The 17,357-nt window shown below is 22.8% G+C and overlaps 1 protein-coding gene across 2 annotated transcripts in view; it reads left to right on the forward strand.

Annotated features, from left to right (window-relative positions):
* The first annotated feature begins 6,797 nt into the window (after positions 1 to 6,797).
* The window catches only part of LOC132922612 (pancreatic lipase-related protein 2-like), a 38,844-nt gene continuing 28,284 nt past the window's right edge, over positions 6,798 to 17,357 (forward strand). Inside the window, exons 1-2 of one of the 2 annotated variants that reach the window (XM_060986207.1) lie at positions 6,798 to 6,908; positions 7,471 to 7,522. In XM_060986207.1, coding sequence (XP_060842190.1) covers positions 7,495 to 7,522 — 28 coding nt within the window. In that variant the 5' untranslated portion in view covers positions 6,798 to 6,908; positions 7,471 to 7,494. Of the gene's footprint in view, positions 6,909 to 7,470; positions 7,523 to 8,250; positions 8,403 to 17,357 lie in introns of those variants that run through there. The other variant, XM_060986208.1, reaches the window with a different exon arrangement.

Genomic DNA, 17,357 nt, shown 5'->3' on the forward strand with positions numbered 1-17,357 from the left:
CACTCTCATAACAGTGACCCCGTCGACACCTAATATACAACAGAACATTACTGGTTACTTTACCTTTATTTCTTACTCTTTTCTCTAGATTTTGTCTTAAAAATGCTATTGCTACAAATAAACTATTGCATTTGTATTTTTTATAACGTTAGTATTATTTATTAAATCAAATAAAAATGTATCAACTAATTCTATTATATTTTCAAAGTTCTAAATAAAATTAATTTATTCTTATATTAATAAAGTTTACGATTTAGATTTTTGTAAAATTTATTTACAACATTATTACAACTAAATTATTTTTAGATTTTACGCACTTTATAGGCACCTATTTAGATTATTATATATAAGAGTTATTAAACAGTTTCTATATACCAAATTCAGTGCACATCATTATTCATTGTAAGAAAAAAGTTCAACAAATTCTCTAAAAAAAATTTAAATAACTGAAAAAATTGTAAAATTTTCTGTTAATCCAAAATTCAAAATTTTACTTATCTCTTAACGTAATAATTTTTGATACATTTCAATTATAGATAAAAAAAAAACAAACTGTCCTATCTCCTATACCATACGTATTTTGATTTAACCGTATTATTCTCATCTTATATAAGCGATAATAACATATTATTTGCATTCTTTATAGACTGCAGTAGCAATAGACTCTGTATCAAAACAATTTTAGTTAACTGCTTGAAATTTTATAATTAGCAATTGCTAAAACTAACCTAATGTTTTATTTTAACAAAATATTGCATCGGTTTAAATAAATTATGATAAAAAACAATTTTAAATAAAATGTCACAATTTTTAATATAATCTTAAATTATAGATTTGTCTAAAAGTTGTATAGAATTCCCATTGGTCTTACTTTTAATTCAACATTGACTTAAATTATCCAACTATTAAAGAGTATTAATATCTATTCATGAATACTGCTATATATTACAAAATGAATATTAATAGCATAGAAGTGTATTTATGATGAATTTATTATAATTACGAGTATAATAGTTATAATATAAATGTTTACAAGTTACAACTATAAATTCGATCCGCATAGTATAACATAATTACAATATAGCATGGCGTTTAATAGCACATTGTTATAATCTGCGAGTATAATAAGTCACAAATCAAAAAATATATTGTGTATATTATGCATATTTATTTTTTCGTTTATATATATTAAATATTTTCCCATTTAATTAATTATACAGTTATCACTGACAGAAATATATAATACGTAAATATAATAAAACGATATAAATATTTAATATACGTTAGCTTTATATTCAGAAAGAAAATTGTAATGTCATTTAATTTAAAATAAAATAAACATTTTTTTCTTTTTTAACTCAAATCTATTGTTATAAAAATATGATTTCGCACTTTGCTGTATTGTATTATTGCGTTGTAATATAGAATGGGCTGAAAGAAAATAACTTTGAAGAAAAATGTGATAAACAAATCGTATTGTGTATTCGTGTTGAAAGGTAATTTAAAAAAACAACCAATAGGTTTCTGGGTATTTTATTAATATTATTAATAACCGTATAGCTTTTTCATAACAAATTCTGTGATTAAGTATCACAACCTATAAATACTGCATTAATGTAAATTATCAGTTTCTGTTTCTGTCATCTATTAACTGTATACCAGTAAAATAAAATATTTTAAATCGCCTGAAATATTTTTATTAGTTGGTTAGTTGGTAAAATGTTCTAATAACAGTATTTATCCCATTATTTGATCTATTTTAATAAATCAGTATCTTTATCTAGGATCTATAAACGATTAACTGACATGTATTATCAATTAATTAGGACGGATATAGAGTACACAATATTTAAATATATTAGTTCCTGAACAAATAATTACAAAGATGTTCACCTAACATTTTTTTTAAATACATAAATCTTTTAATAGTAAATTTTTTTTCAATTTTATATGTATATGAATTTAATGAAAATAGATCTCAGTACAATAATAGCTGCATGGTGTGTGCTATATTTAACATTTAATTGTTCAGTACATTTTTCAGGTATTAACAAGTTAACTTAAAATATTTTGGAATTAAATTAACTTAATTTAATAAATATTTCAATATCTTTGAATAAGAAATATTTAAACACAATTTAAATATTTTTTGAGTGACCATAGATATGAAAAAGTTGCTTAAGGAACTTAGGTAAGTTTTTCACAAAATAAAAATATATACTTAGATAACATTATTTAAATGTATAAATTGAAAATAAATTAGGATATAATAATTTATAAATAATTAAATAATATGAGTATTTTAAAATTTATATTTTTAAGATCAAATTTTTTGTTATATTATTATACCTATTCATAATATATACATGTAAATTATATACCCGTATAGTTTTTTTTAACAATTTTTATATTTTATTTAAATTATTTCTTTATTGTATCAAAACTTTCAAACACAAACATTTCAACAATACATCTTTGTCAGCGTACTAGATTTATTAACTATAAACATCTTGTTATATAATTAATTTATAGAACAGTTTTTTTTAAACAAACTAATTATTTCAAAATCATTTAATATATAAAGTTAAAAGAAAAATATGCTTATTAAATTATTTTTGAATAAAGATAAAATTAAATAGTTTTTGGACCAAATTATATTTACTATTTGAACTTATAACTCTTGAATATTAGATATGTTAGCTGTGTAAATTTATCAAGTAATTGTTTTTTACCTTTGTTAAAAATTTAAATCATATGGCCCCTTGTTATAAATGATTCTACAACTGTAATAAATGTTCTTTTTTCACTACCTAATGTATTATTTAGTCTATACATACTGTATTTACAAATTTGTTAATAACATTTTGTTACGAATAAATTTAAGGGAAAGGTAGTAAAAAAATGGGGAAAACACAAATGTACACATTTAATGAAAATTTTAAAAAGGTAATAATTTGAAAATATATTATGATATCATACACAATTAAAATTGTTTAATAAAAATAACACAAAAAAATTTACCAATTTTATTTTGTTTTAGTTACATTCAACACTTTTTTGACTACTGGTAAATACTGCCTATCTATTTTATTATATAAAAATAAAAAAACCAATTAGGTATGGTACAAAAACCATTGGGAACTTGATTCACTTTACTCGTTTTTAAGATACATATATATTGGTATGTTGTCGTGTTGATATAATAAATTTGATAACAATGATAAATCGCATTCGGAAAACATTGATGAGTTTAGTAAAAAACACGTTAGTAGATATTTTTTTCACATTTATTTGACGATAGTGTTTCCATATGCTTAAAGAAACTTTATTATTTCATTGCAAAAAAAAAAAAATAAATTACCTTTTAAAAGTGCCGTTTGATTCATAAAATCAACTAAACTAATGAAGAATACTTTTCAAATTACTACAACTTCTATACGTAAAATCATTTACAAAAAAAAAAAAACTAACAATATTAAACTTATAACATTTCAATGTATTTATTGATACCATAACTCCAATAATAAAATTTATAATTTACATATTCCATTATCATAGCCAAAATGTATGTAATTCCGTAGTTCGATATACTATTCAATATTAATTTCACATTACCAATTCGTTTAATTGAAACGGCCTCAGGAAGGTCCAAAATATTAATTAAAATGATACGTACTACTGATTTTGGTAAACCACAAAATAGACAAACTAATTGAACAAAATATGACGTGTTAGAAATGTGGTCAGCCCTTAGTCAGTTAGGTTTAATAATATTGTTCAATTTATTTGTTAAATTCACACGAAAAAAATCACATTATTTATTTCATTCGTTATTAATTATTTCTTTATAAATAACTGCTATACTAACCTGTTCATAACAATATTCAATTATATTACAAAAAGGTTTTCCTGTATCTGGACAAGAGAAAGAGATTAGACGTAAACACCATTAGACCTTTTGTTCTAAGAAGTGCTAATTCGTATCTGATTATAGTAGCTTTTATAGGTAAATGATTTTAGAACAATGGTTTAACATATTTTAATAATGAGAATGTGTGTAGAATCAAATACGTTGCTATAATCTGTCATATCATTCATAATATTCATTTAAAAATTTTAACAATTAAATAAAATTAATCTATAAGTGTATCTTTATAGTAATACAATTAGAATATATATTTTTTCATTACAAAAATAATAGGATGTCTTTAAATTCATTAATTTTGAGTAGAAATATCCAGATCTAAAAAATAATAACTTTTTTTACAACTGAAATTTAGTGATTTGACATCTGTCAATATTATTTTTTTAAGAGTGTGTGTTTTGCAAGAAAATAAAAACAATTTCTAAAACGAAATTCAATACATAAATAAAAAACAGTAACATTCCCCATATTAAATAGATTTCCTGTCGATGTAAAAAATATATATCCAAAATAATTTCTGATTTCAATCTCAAATGTTGGTAAATTGGATTACAATATTAAGAGTATCTTAAGTTATCTTTACTCTTTTAGTTTAATTTCCTGTTACATACCTACTACTTTATTCTTCTTAATATAATATTAATCGTGCTAATGTCTATTGATTCTCTGTATTGTAATTTAAATCTGCAATCTCAGTTGAACTTTTAAATAAAATTTTATTTTACATATTCTAAGCGAGATGTAATAATGTAGTATTTTATCATTTTTAAATGATCATAGTTTGCTATAAAATTAAAATATCAATAAAACCTCTTCTCTAAATAATATTCTCATTTTTAAAAGGACACCACACCCACGTGTGTTGTCTCCGTCTTACAAACGTATAACATTGCAAATTTTCGTTCAGTAGGATCGATTTTATGTGTTTAGCTTTAATATATTTGAGTGAAATGACCTATTATCAAACTAAAAAAGGTGTAAACATTATCTGTGTTATGTAGCATTTTTAAGTATAAATATTTTACATATTCACAACTCGCTTAAAAATTAAAATACCGTAAAAAGCCGACGAGAAAACATCAATAAGTTACCCTTAAGTTTGAAAATAAGTAATTTTACTCTAATATTTAAGCTAAACATACAAAATTGGTCCTACTGAACAGAAATTTACCATGTTATACGTTTATAAGATAGAAAATCACCTCCAATTGTGGCGTCCTCTGAAATGCGATGATAAGTCAATTCATTTTCAATAACCGTTAGGCTAATCCAGTTAATAGATAGGTGAGAGTGAAAAATTTAATTACATATTTGTATGATACAGTTTTGCTTGTAAGATTGGTGACATCGTCTAATCTGATTATTACACGAAAGTCTAAAAAATGTATTTTTGTTCAGGTGCACTTTTGGATAAATTGATATTTACTATTAGCTGTGCAGTATTATGTACTCGTTTTAAACACAAGTCATCGGGTTTGTGTTATGTTTATCTTGTGTTGTGGTCGATTAGGCTAGTGATGTAATATTGTGATTGGTTCGGATCGTGTGTGTTATTACAATTATTGTCGCTACGGGTACTTGTTTATGTACTGTTATTTATAGATATTGCTAGTAAACTTGTGCTTTTCTATTATAAACCTGAAAATGACCATTTTATGATTTTTACCAATTCGGCTTAATACTTTTCATAGTCTACAACGGATATTTAAATTTTATTATACATACATATAATTTTGTGATGAATCATAATATCTCCTGCTACTATTTTTGCGAACGTAGCATCAACGGCAGCTGGCTATAAAACACGGTCATTCAGTTGTAAAGTCCAGTTAAACGTCATAGTCTATAGTTATCTCAAAGTTCATTGGTGACATTATATAGCCTTCTGTGAAAGGTGTTTGTGTTTACAAATCGAGTCACTATAATAGCTACGTCATCTCAGTTGGTTAACTTTTTAACTTTAAGTAATTAATGCCTCATCCCTTACTCATAATTACCATTCATGAAAGAAGAGGATAGATCCTCAGAATTATGTCACCCATCAAAGTTAATAAATTTTCATCACTTATTATGCCTCTCAACTCTAAATTTATAGTCTATAAATATAAATTATAATCTATAATGACCGGTGAAGTATACATGTACAATTATTGAATTCGTTATATTATGTAAATAAAAAAAACAAAATTAATCTCCATATGAAAGGATTGTACCCGAAAAATAAGTAAATTTCATTAAAATCCTAGTATAAATAGATTTAGGTATAATATAAGTAATTATTTTATATACATCATACTTTTATTCTGCATTTTTCTGCAATTATTACACAAATTTATGTAAATAAAACGCATGAAATACATTTAACTTGAAATCAAAAACACATAATACCTCCAAATTTTGGATTACTTCATCAGCCAAAAATAGGTAGGTAGTCTTATCCAAAACTATTTAAAAATATAAAAAAAATTATAGAACCAAAAAACTTAACAATAAGAGTATAAGACATTCATAATCCATTACAGTATCAACTCAAAATATACATAATAAATTACCTAGAATAAAAATAGTTCCCAGAGCTAGAGCTCAAATATTGAATATCAACGACTTTTTATTTTTATTTTTTTATTATTCACCTATCTGCCATTAGTTAAACACTTGGATAAATTAAGTTTAGTAATTCACTGTGATAAAAATGACATTGTTCAAATAGTTGCTATTACATAGTGAATTGTCTACATATGTTTTACTTTTTGCTTTTATTTGATGAAGCTATTATATTAAACTTTATACAGTTGGTCAACTGCATCCTATACACTATTATATTGATATAATAAAACTTTAAAAAAATGTATAAATATTATCAATACTCGATGTATACTAACCCGTGTTTATTGTGGAATTTCATAGTACCTATCTAACGTTGCATTTTGCTTTATTTTAATTTTAAGTCATTATTAAACTTGTAGGTAAAACTGGTATTCTGGTGTGTATTTTTGAAATTCCTAACTTATTTAAAACTGTAAACAATGAATTATGAATATTGAATACATAATAAACAAAAATGTATATTAAGAATTATTATTAACAATATAATTAGTGATAAGTTTATTGACTATACATTTTTACGTGCAAAATAAAAACATTTATAATCATTGATTATATAGATTATCATTTTGTTATTTAATACAATTATTCTTATGTCCATTCAAATATTATCTAAATTAAAATATACTTTAAAATGTTAGCTAGGGTTTGTATAGATAGTTAAATATGAATTAATGTTTTTTTTTAAACTTAAAAATTGTAAAATTGTATTGCTATATATTATATATTATATAATTTATTAATATTACATTATTAAAAATTAGATAAAAATTGTAGAAATATTGAAAATATATAATAATAACAATAACGTAAACATATTATTTATGATTAAAAAGTAATATTGTTTTATCTTTTTGTGACTTCTAACACTAATCATATATAATAGATATAATAATATGAATAATAATAATTACATTATATTAAATGTATTATTTTTTTAGGTTTTTATATTACTCGCAAATTTGATGATGTCTTCAGACCAGTACATAACCAGTAAGAATATTTTGCGTTTCTTTTCACTGATATTAAAACTACCTTTCTATTTATTAGAAATATATTTTTGAATAATAATAATTAATTACTTACGTCGTTTCTTTCATCATAAATTAATTTATTAAAATTACAAATTATATTTTTACTTTATGATAATTATAGTTTTATTCTTTTAAGAAAAAATTCAATTAACTCAAGTATAATAGTATACGATTAATAATATAAATATATATATATCTGTGTGTGTGTGTGTGTGTGTGTGTGTGTGTGTGTGTGTGTGTGTGTGTGTGTGTGTGTAATATTAAAAACATATTTTCACCAAGTTTTAATTTTTTTTATACCTTAGAAATCGACATCTCCAATGAAAACAACAAGCCATATTATAATACAATGATTAAATCATTTTTAATTACTTAGTGAAGTGAGCTGTATCTAATTAATAATGTAAATAAATAAAAAATATAACTTAAGAATATTGAAAAACCTTTGAAGTAAAAAAAAAAATATTTCAATATATATCAAAAGTTAATTATTTATACATTTTTAAAGTCCTATTTTTATTAGTATAAAATAAAATCAGTAAATTATCCAATTTGAGGTCCAAATATTCTAATGACCTAGAAACGACTATAAACTATAATACAACCGTGACAAAAAAAAAAAAAAAAAAACGTATCTTATTATCACCGCAAACAATGCTTGCAATGTGATAGCAGCTATATACTAAATGAGTGAGGTGCAATTGTATCATGCAGTACCTTTATACTGGATTAGTTTAAGTTTATTCACACCTACATAAAGCCGTGTTTTAAACATTTGACTCGAAGAATTTTTCATTTAACGTCAGAGAAAGCTTATAAAATGATTATATTAATATACTGTAAGTACCAATACTATACGTATAATATATTATATACTAAACATAACTATACAATATTTTTTCATTTTTTGTTTTTAATACAAATCAACCTTTTTCTTATATTTGTAGTTAAATAAAACCAACTAATTATCATTAATTGTAAATGTTTGTTTTTTTAACTGTTTTAATATTATAGGTAGTGAAATTATTAATAAGTTTTATTTTGATTTTTGATTTCATTATTATATCTAATTAAAATAACTGAAACTAAACAAAAAAAATAAATTACATAATAAATACATAGTTACATCATTTATAGATAATAAAACAGTAATAGTTATATGGTGTTATTATTTCTTGAAATCGTTTAAATCCAATTAAATTTATAAAAATCTAAGGATTAAAAGATACTGATATATTACATTAGAGACCATATTATATAGTGTTATAATTTTATATTGTCTATGACTATCAAACAACAATTTTTTTATTTTTCAAAGCTTTATTCAACATCAAATTGTAAAAAAACATAATGTATAATACTTTCGAAAACCTTTGTCCACTAATAGTAATAAAAATTTTAAAATCTCTCAATTCAAATTAACTTTTTGAACATACATTTATATTTTATATACAACATATAGTTATTATATAATAGTTGTTAAGATATTGAATTATAATCTGTTTGGTGGTACATTATTTATCAAAAAAAAAATTAAACCAATGACTATATTATTTAAACTTTAAAAAGTCGTAATAAAAGATAAAACTATAATCATTTTATATTCTTAGTAAATACAAAAATGTTATAATAATAAATTATGTCATTTTTTGGACGATTATCTTTAATTTTTTATTTTTTCAAATAGATTAAATAATTCATTAAATATTTTATTTAAAATTAATAAAACCATTATTTTATTTGCAGAATGTAATACTACAAACAGTAACCTAAATTATTTATTTTCAATGTTTGTAAAAACTTGCACAACTATTATTTTTACGCTATACATATTTTCAATTATAGTTTGAATGTGATACTTTCTCCTTGCTATTTTTTACACAATATGACAAATGGTCAGTTTTTTATTTTATTTTTTGTAATATTAAAAATTACAACATATCACTATTACTGTATTTTTAAACAAAAACTATTAATATACACAATTAAAAAAATAATAAAATCGATAAAACATTAAATGAGTACCTATTCAAAACTACAATAAATCGATTTATTAAAACATTGTTCATTCATCATGATCAAGTTTGTTTTGATTAAATAGCTATTAATAATAATATCTAGGGATTCGAATACATTAAAATAATCTAAAATTATGTGATATAATTCAAATATTAATAGGTACGTATATTATATACTTAGAACCGATATCAATACCATATATTACCATAATATAATGACATTTACCATATTGTAAACTATTATTCTTATTTTTGAATATAATGTATCAAAACAAAAAATTAACATTAACCCACGCCAAATTACTTTTATATTACTTTATAATTATACCTTATCCTTTTCAATTATTATTGTTTACCTATTATAAATATGGTTTTTATTACTTCTATTAAAATGTCTAGTCGCAAATATAACAAATATGTAAATTGTAATTTTATAAATAATTAATGTATACTTATATCAGTTATAACTTAAATTTAATACTTCTACTTTCGAAAAAAATGACATGTAAGATATAACTAAAGTTATTTTTAAATTAAATCTAGTTAAAACATCAACTTAAACATATTAATTAATATCCTTAGCTTTTCAGTATTAAATCAAAATATTAAAGTATGTATAAAATATACTTATATTTCTAAAATTACACCACATTTTATATTAAATACGGAAACAAAATATTTTTAAATAATATATTTTTACAAATTTTGTAAAAATGTTTTAATTTCCTTATCGTATATAAATATTATAAATAACCCAAATCTCAATAATAAGAAAAATCTCTTGAAATTATAAATATTCCTTACAGAAAAACCTACTTGATATATTTTTGATAAAATAATATTTATTTCTGTTTATTGAAAACATCGGCACCAGCGGAAAACAATGTATAAATATAAATAATATATTAATAACTAATAGTTTTTGATAGTGAATCCATAAATATGATAAATTTTAATAATCTTATTAACTTTCAATAAATGTAACTAAAAATAAAATATTTATGAAAGCTCACTACATAAAAAAATGTTAAACTAATCAATATTTATAAAATATATTATTTTAAATAAAATCTTAAAAATTTTACAAGTGCAACGTACAAGATGCAACTTTACTCATAAAACATTTTACATACTTTTTACACGCGTGACTTTTAAATTACTTAAATGTTCGTTCTATCAAAAATACAAAATAATAAAGATACTAAAAATAAATTAAAACTACAGTTGACTAAAAATACATATTTTGTATTCATGTGTTGTGCTTGTGTATATTAACAATTATTAAACTGTACAAAAACAAATATAAAAATGTAGATAGATGACAACTGTGTCTATAAAACATGATAGCAATCATTTTAATATTGAAATAGATATCTTATTTGAGAATATATTGTTTGACATATAATAATAATACATTATGATTATTCAAGCCCATTAAGAACCATTAATTTTTAAATTTCCGTTTGATAGCTATTTAATTTTTTCAATTATATTTGAATATAATTATACATATTATAAAGTAAGTACTACAAAAACATAAACTGACAAAAAAAAAGCATTTGCTTTATTGTTTATTATAGATATACAATTTTCAAGATTTATTTTTATTTATTAAGTTAAATTTAAGTTATATTTATATATCTTCAGCTATTCCTTACAAAACATATTATACATACACAAAAAATTATAGCTAAACGAATAAATAATTATTATGCGCTTGTAATTTACATGATTGCATTTATTCCGTATTATTTAGATACGATTAACATTATTTCAACGTTTTTAATTAACTATGTTAAAACAAAACAATTATGTAGTCTTAATTAGCATAGGTGCACGAATGAGAGAAACTATTTTAAATATGTATAATTAGTAATTACATTCATTATGAATAATTACCCTAAAATAAATGTTAAATTATCGTTTTGATAAGTTACAAAAGTAATTATTTTTTATTTTCGTTAACAATATGTAACAATATACATATATTTTTTAACATGAATAATGAAAATTTATAGACAAAATCATTTTATCGTGTGATGTTGATTAAGACTCTCTTAACTCATGTGTTTCTAATAAACTTTATATCGACAATTTAGTATTTTACAATTACGTAATAAAAAGAAAATTATATTGAGAAAAAGTACACAAGAATAAGTATATATAGAATGTATGAATAAGAAAGTTACTTTATTTTCACACCTATATAATTCAAATTTAAAAATATGTTCAATTTCTAAGTACAACCTTCTAAAAATTAACAAGAGTGCGAACTTTTTGATTACTGTAATTAGGACCGTGGCCGGATCTTTTTTTTTTTTAATATTATTATTTGATTATCTATTCGCTTCTTCGCTAGTGTATTGGAAACCCGTAAAAAGCGATAGCACGAGGGTGATAAGGATGTGTGACAATCTTAACAATATTAAATGCAAATACTATTAGACGGGCCCCCATTACTGGTCAAGTAAATTAACGTAATTTATGGGTTTATTATCAGACATTCAGTGGGATTGGATATAATATGGGGGAACTGGAAAAAATTAATTTTGCTCAATGACTCAGAATCGTGTGAATGGCGCCATGCACTTCAATTGCTAGTGTAGTACAAAAAAATCCATTTGTTTCGCTATTTACATTTAACCGCAATAAATGTATTATATATGCACACAGAATGTACACATAGAATAAAAATAGTTTTAATATTTAGGTATTCACATTCGCCATCAGTATATATTATTAAATTTAACATTTAGATATACACTAATTTTAATTTACATTATTACCCATCTTAAAAACATACCACCAATAAAAATATATATTATTAACCGCTCTTAGAATGATGGACTACGACTAAAATTTTATTACATTTTGAGTTATATACGTTTTATATAATATGGTAAAAATAGATATTATTATAAAAATTAAATACTAATAATGTAATAAATGCAACATTTTTGGAAAAAAATAAATCAACGTACTACAGGAATGCTAAAAGTAAAATAAATGACTATAATAGCTATATCATGAAATGTACTTATTTATATAAATTGACACATCGTCTTTACTTAGAATCGTTTTTATATACAAATCATTGAATTTAAATTTAACACACCCATAACAGTGATCAACTCGACTCCTAATGTACAGTAGAGCGGGGTACTTGACTACCTTTTTTTTATTATAATCAAGTCATCTATTATGTGCTTAACTAATACAGTAATTACACTTACACATTAAATAAATTGTTTTAAAGTCTTTTAGATATCGAAAAAAATCATTTACATTGAATAATTTTTGGAAAATTCACAAGCATTTCTAATAAGTCATAAGATAGGTTTATTTTAAATTATAATATCATCGTTAAAATTCTATTAAATTTATATTATTCTATTAACTTATCTCATTGTAATAAATCTTTTACTTCACATAAACAAAGATGGAAGTCTTCTTTGTAATTGTTTTAATCTTTTTACGAAGTCTTTAATGATCTATTCTCTAATACCACATAAATTAGACAAAACTCAAACCACGTAATAATGTATCACCCTGAAATAAACCAGTAATCACCACAGAATCTTTTGACACTTTAAAGCCTAGATTTAACCCATTGTGTAGGTTTAGGATATAGGGTAATTCCTTTAATTAATTAAATTAATATTTGTGAGAAACTACTAATTTATTATAAATCCAAAAAACTCATACACTACATTAACATCATTGTCTACATGTTAAGTTATTATTTAAAAAAAAATTTGAAAATTTTCAAAGTTATTCAAAGTTATTATACTATGAATATATTGTATGCTACGTATGCAGGAAATCATTTTTAGAATAAAAAATGAGTATTATCCATTGCGTTTGAAATCTTTAATTTTAATGAGAGGCCATATCTAATCTAACTCAATAAAACAGCTTGACCGAACAAATAAAAATTCAAATGATAAGCCATACAATATTAAAGTTGATGTTAAATTTGTATTATTTATTGTATCAACTAAAGTCTTTCATATGATTATACTGAAACTTAAAACATTTGTAAATTGTATTGTAACTTTTGGTAGGTAGGTAACTAATTAAATTATATAAATAAATGTATAAGACTATGTTGAATTATTATAATTATTATCCTACATCATTTTCAATATGAACATTCAACAACAGAATACATATCTCTAACACTTTGATTGATACATATATAAGTTCATTCAACGATTTCATGAATTAGAGTTTGGAGTTAATAAATTGAAAATATAAATTGGTCGGCTCATTCAAAAAAATTTTTATAACAACTGTAAATGAAAAAAATATATTTTCAAAAACGTTTTATATAAATTTATATAAAAAAAGAACAGGCCAATTTTATGTTCCAAATTTGTGACCACACTATTTAACTTTCCAATTTTTTTTCACAGAGCTGTTCCAAATACTCTTCTGAGTGTCGCCATGCCACCCGGTTTTTCATTTTTTTTTTTCTGAGGGGAGAGAGAGGGGGTTTGTATGTAAAAGTTACGGTTTTTTAGCGTGTTATTTAAATAGTTCAACGATTTTTTTTCTCAAGATTGTACCAAATGAGCCTATGAGTATATCACTCTTATTATTTCCAATTTCATTTTATTTGTCATTTCAGTTATAAATATCAAAAATTAAGTTAAATTATAAAAAATATTATACAGTACATGGCTAAGCTTTAAATAGTTTAATTATAATAATAAAAAAAAAAACAAATTCTATATGAATCGAATGGTTGCATCCAAAAACCGCACAATTTTGATTTTGACCCTAAAAAGGTCAATAGACAAAAACCACAGCTTATCGATAATATTATAACAAATTACCGAACATTTAGAATGGGTTAAAACCGCACACTATTTTTAGTGAAAATAGTGAAAAGATAATATTATAAGATTAGTACTATACAATAATCAAGTCTTTATAGTTGCCACTAAAGTTGCCTATTTATTTATAAGAGCATTTGTTTCAATTTTTAGAAGAATTTTTACGTGACGGAGATTGTATAAAGTTTTTAAATAACGCGGCAGTCGGTTTCAGCCAATCAAACTTTGTTTAACTATATTTAACACATACATGAAGCCAGCTTATTTATCTATTTCTCTATAAGATAATGAATGTCTACTATCTACACGAGATAATGATTAGATACAATACATTTTTACGTATTATTATTTTATCTTTAAAACAAATAAAAACTATAAACACATCGAAAATCCTAAATTTTACTTAGTATAATATATATATTTGAATCAATTTCAATTGAAAAAAAAAAATTACACTCGAAAGTAAAACAATCAATACATACAATTTCCGTGTAAGTATATACTTGGGAAGAGCTATGTGTCGGAGTCGAAGTATGCGTACGAGTAGCATTTATATTTCTTATATCTTACTACTATTTAAAGTATTGTATTTATTTAAATAAATATAGGGGGATTCGATAAACGATAATACGACTTTTCTACCTATATTGTTTCAATATAATTTGCATTTTATGATGTCATTGTATATTGAATTTATTATATAATTGAAATAGGAAGTATTTTAAATAAATGTGAACAATGTTGTTATCAATACTACAAAATAGAACAAATCACTAATAAGATGTGGGGAAAGTTCGATGGTGTTATTCTAAATAGTTAATTACATATTTTATAGTCATCAGTGTTAAGATAATTATGTTTTCCGAGAATTCTGATGACAGGTGTGGAAAAGGAATATGAATATTATTTTATTTTAATTATTATGAATTAATTTATATGAAAAAAGAGAACTTTATGGAAAATAATGTAACTGTGAATGAATACACATATATATATATATATATATATATACGATTATTAATGTGCGTAAAAAACGTTATGGGTAGAACGAATTGGTTAACTAAGAAACTAAGAAGCTGGTGGACTGAAGGTCTAATAGTATGGTGTTTGACTGGAGTAATTTTTAATAGAAAATCATGGATTAGGTATTAATTATTATTTGTTTAGCTTGTTTTTTTATTGAATCTTATTAGTGATATTTTAATTATTCTGTCTAAATAAATTAAGTATTATTAATGAATTATATTACATATCACCTTCACTATATTCAATAAATAATTGTTTTAGATTTATTTGCATATATTAAGTGTCTGACCAATTTCCTTTTATACAACTTTCAACTCATTAATTTCAATCTCTAACTTCATTTTTTCTATTAATGATTAAATAAATTCATGATTTTGGGATGCTTATTTCATAAACATGTAGTTCTATACTTCCATTTGAGCAATAATAAATAATATATATTGTCGACACATTTTATACGACATATACTTTGTTATTTTTATTTGTCTTAAATGTTTATGTATATCATAAACATTAATTATAAAACAAGTTTTGGAATCAAATTAAAAGTGTGTTAAGGAATTTTAGTTTTTAGTTTGATAACAAAAAAAAAATTAATTTAATTTTTACCTGATACCGATTAGAATAATATACGTAAATATTATTAACTTTTTCTTCGAACTCAATTTTTCTCTACCGCAGGATTTATCTAATGCAATACAATATAACTTTTGATTCATTTAGTAAATTAAAACAATCATTTTTTTTTTGAACTCATTTATTTTGTGTTTAATATTCTTAAAAGTATATTATATATTACACTGATTTTATGTATTTGTAGCTACTGAAATGTTCACCAAAAATTATTCTAAAGCATAAAGTGTATATTGTACACGTTAATAATACTTTTGTATGTTAGTATTGTTAGGATTGTACAAATGATAGACATAAAGCAGTGATATATATCAGTGGTTTTCTAACTTTTTTTAACACGGTATTCTTTGCTCTTTTGGTTAATATTTTACATAAAATAACTAAATAAAATTTTTTTTAAATGTAATTTTATATTATTAAATATTTTCGTATATTTTCACAATTTACAAGACCTTTTTTTAGACATTATTATATTTTTGGAACAAAATCGCATAGCGCATCAATCTGCCTAAATCCTAACCCAGTTTTACAATTACTGATATATATACGTACCTATATTATAAGATTAACTTGCAAGTATTAATTAAGAATACCTAATAAATGTATAAAATAGTATACTAGCTGTTACTTTTTATAATTATCGTTAAATTAAAAACTAAAAATATATATATATTTACGTATAAATTTTCGTTTGTATTTACCCATTGATACTATTGCTGTTATTGTACGATTTTTATACATATTTTTTATAATTAACAGCTTCATACAACGATAAAAATCGCACGATAATGTCGTTTTATATAAAATCGTTTTTGATTTGTGAACAAAGCCAGACAAAATCGTTCATTTGAATAGATTTATAATTATTACAACAATAATATTTATAATTAAGACGTGCAGCTTATTAAACAATTCTACTACTTAATTTAAGTAGTTTTTATCACGGAACATTACATAATGGAGAAAAGATTGTAAGTATCTAGTGGTATACCACTACACTATGGGGACGTATTAAAGTTTGGACTGCAGGCGTCCCGAAGGACGTTCGGTCGGGTGTTCTCGCCATGATAGGTATATGAAATAATGTAATATAATATACATACATAGGTTACTACCTACTGACTACCGTTGTCACAGAAACGTGTACATAGGAAAATACTCGTAAACATTATGCATTTTTTTGACGCGTTTATAGAGACGGACGAACAAACACACACACACACACACACACACACACACACACACCACACCAACATAGGTACTACATTATGTTATTATA

This window comes from Rhopalosiphum padi, chromosome 2, assembly GCF_020882245.1.
Source record: "Rhopalosiphum padi isolate XX-2018 chromosome 2, ASM2088224v1, whole genome shotgun sequence".
Classification (NCBI taxonomy): domain Eukaryota; kingdom Metazoa; phylum Arthropoda; class Insecta; order Hemiptera; family Aphididae; genus Rhopalosiphum; species Rhopalosiphum padi.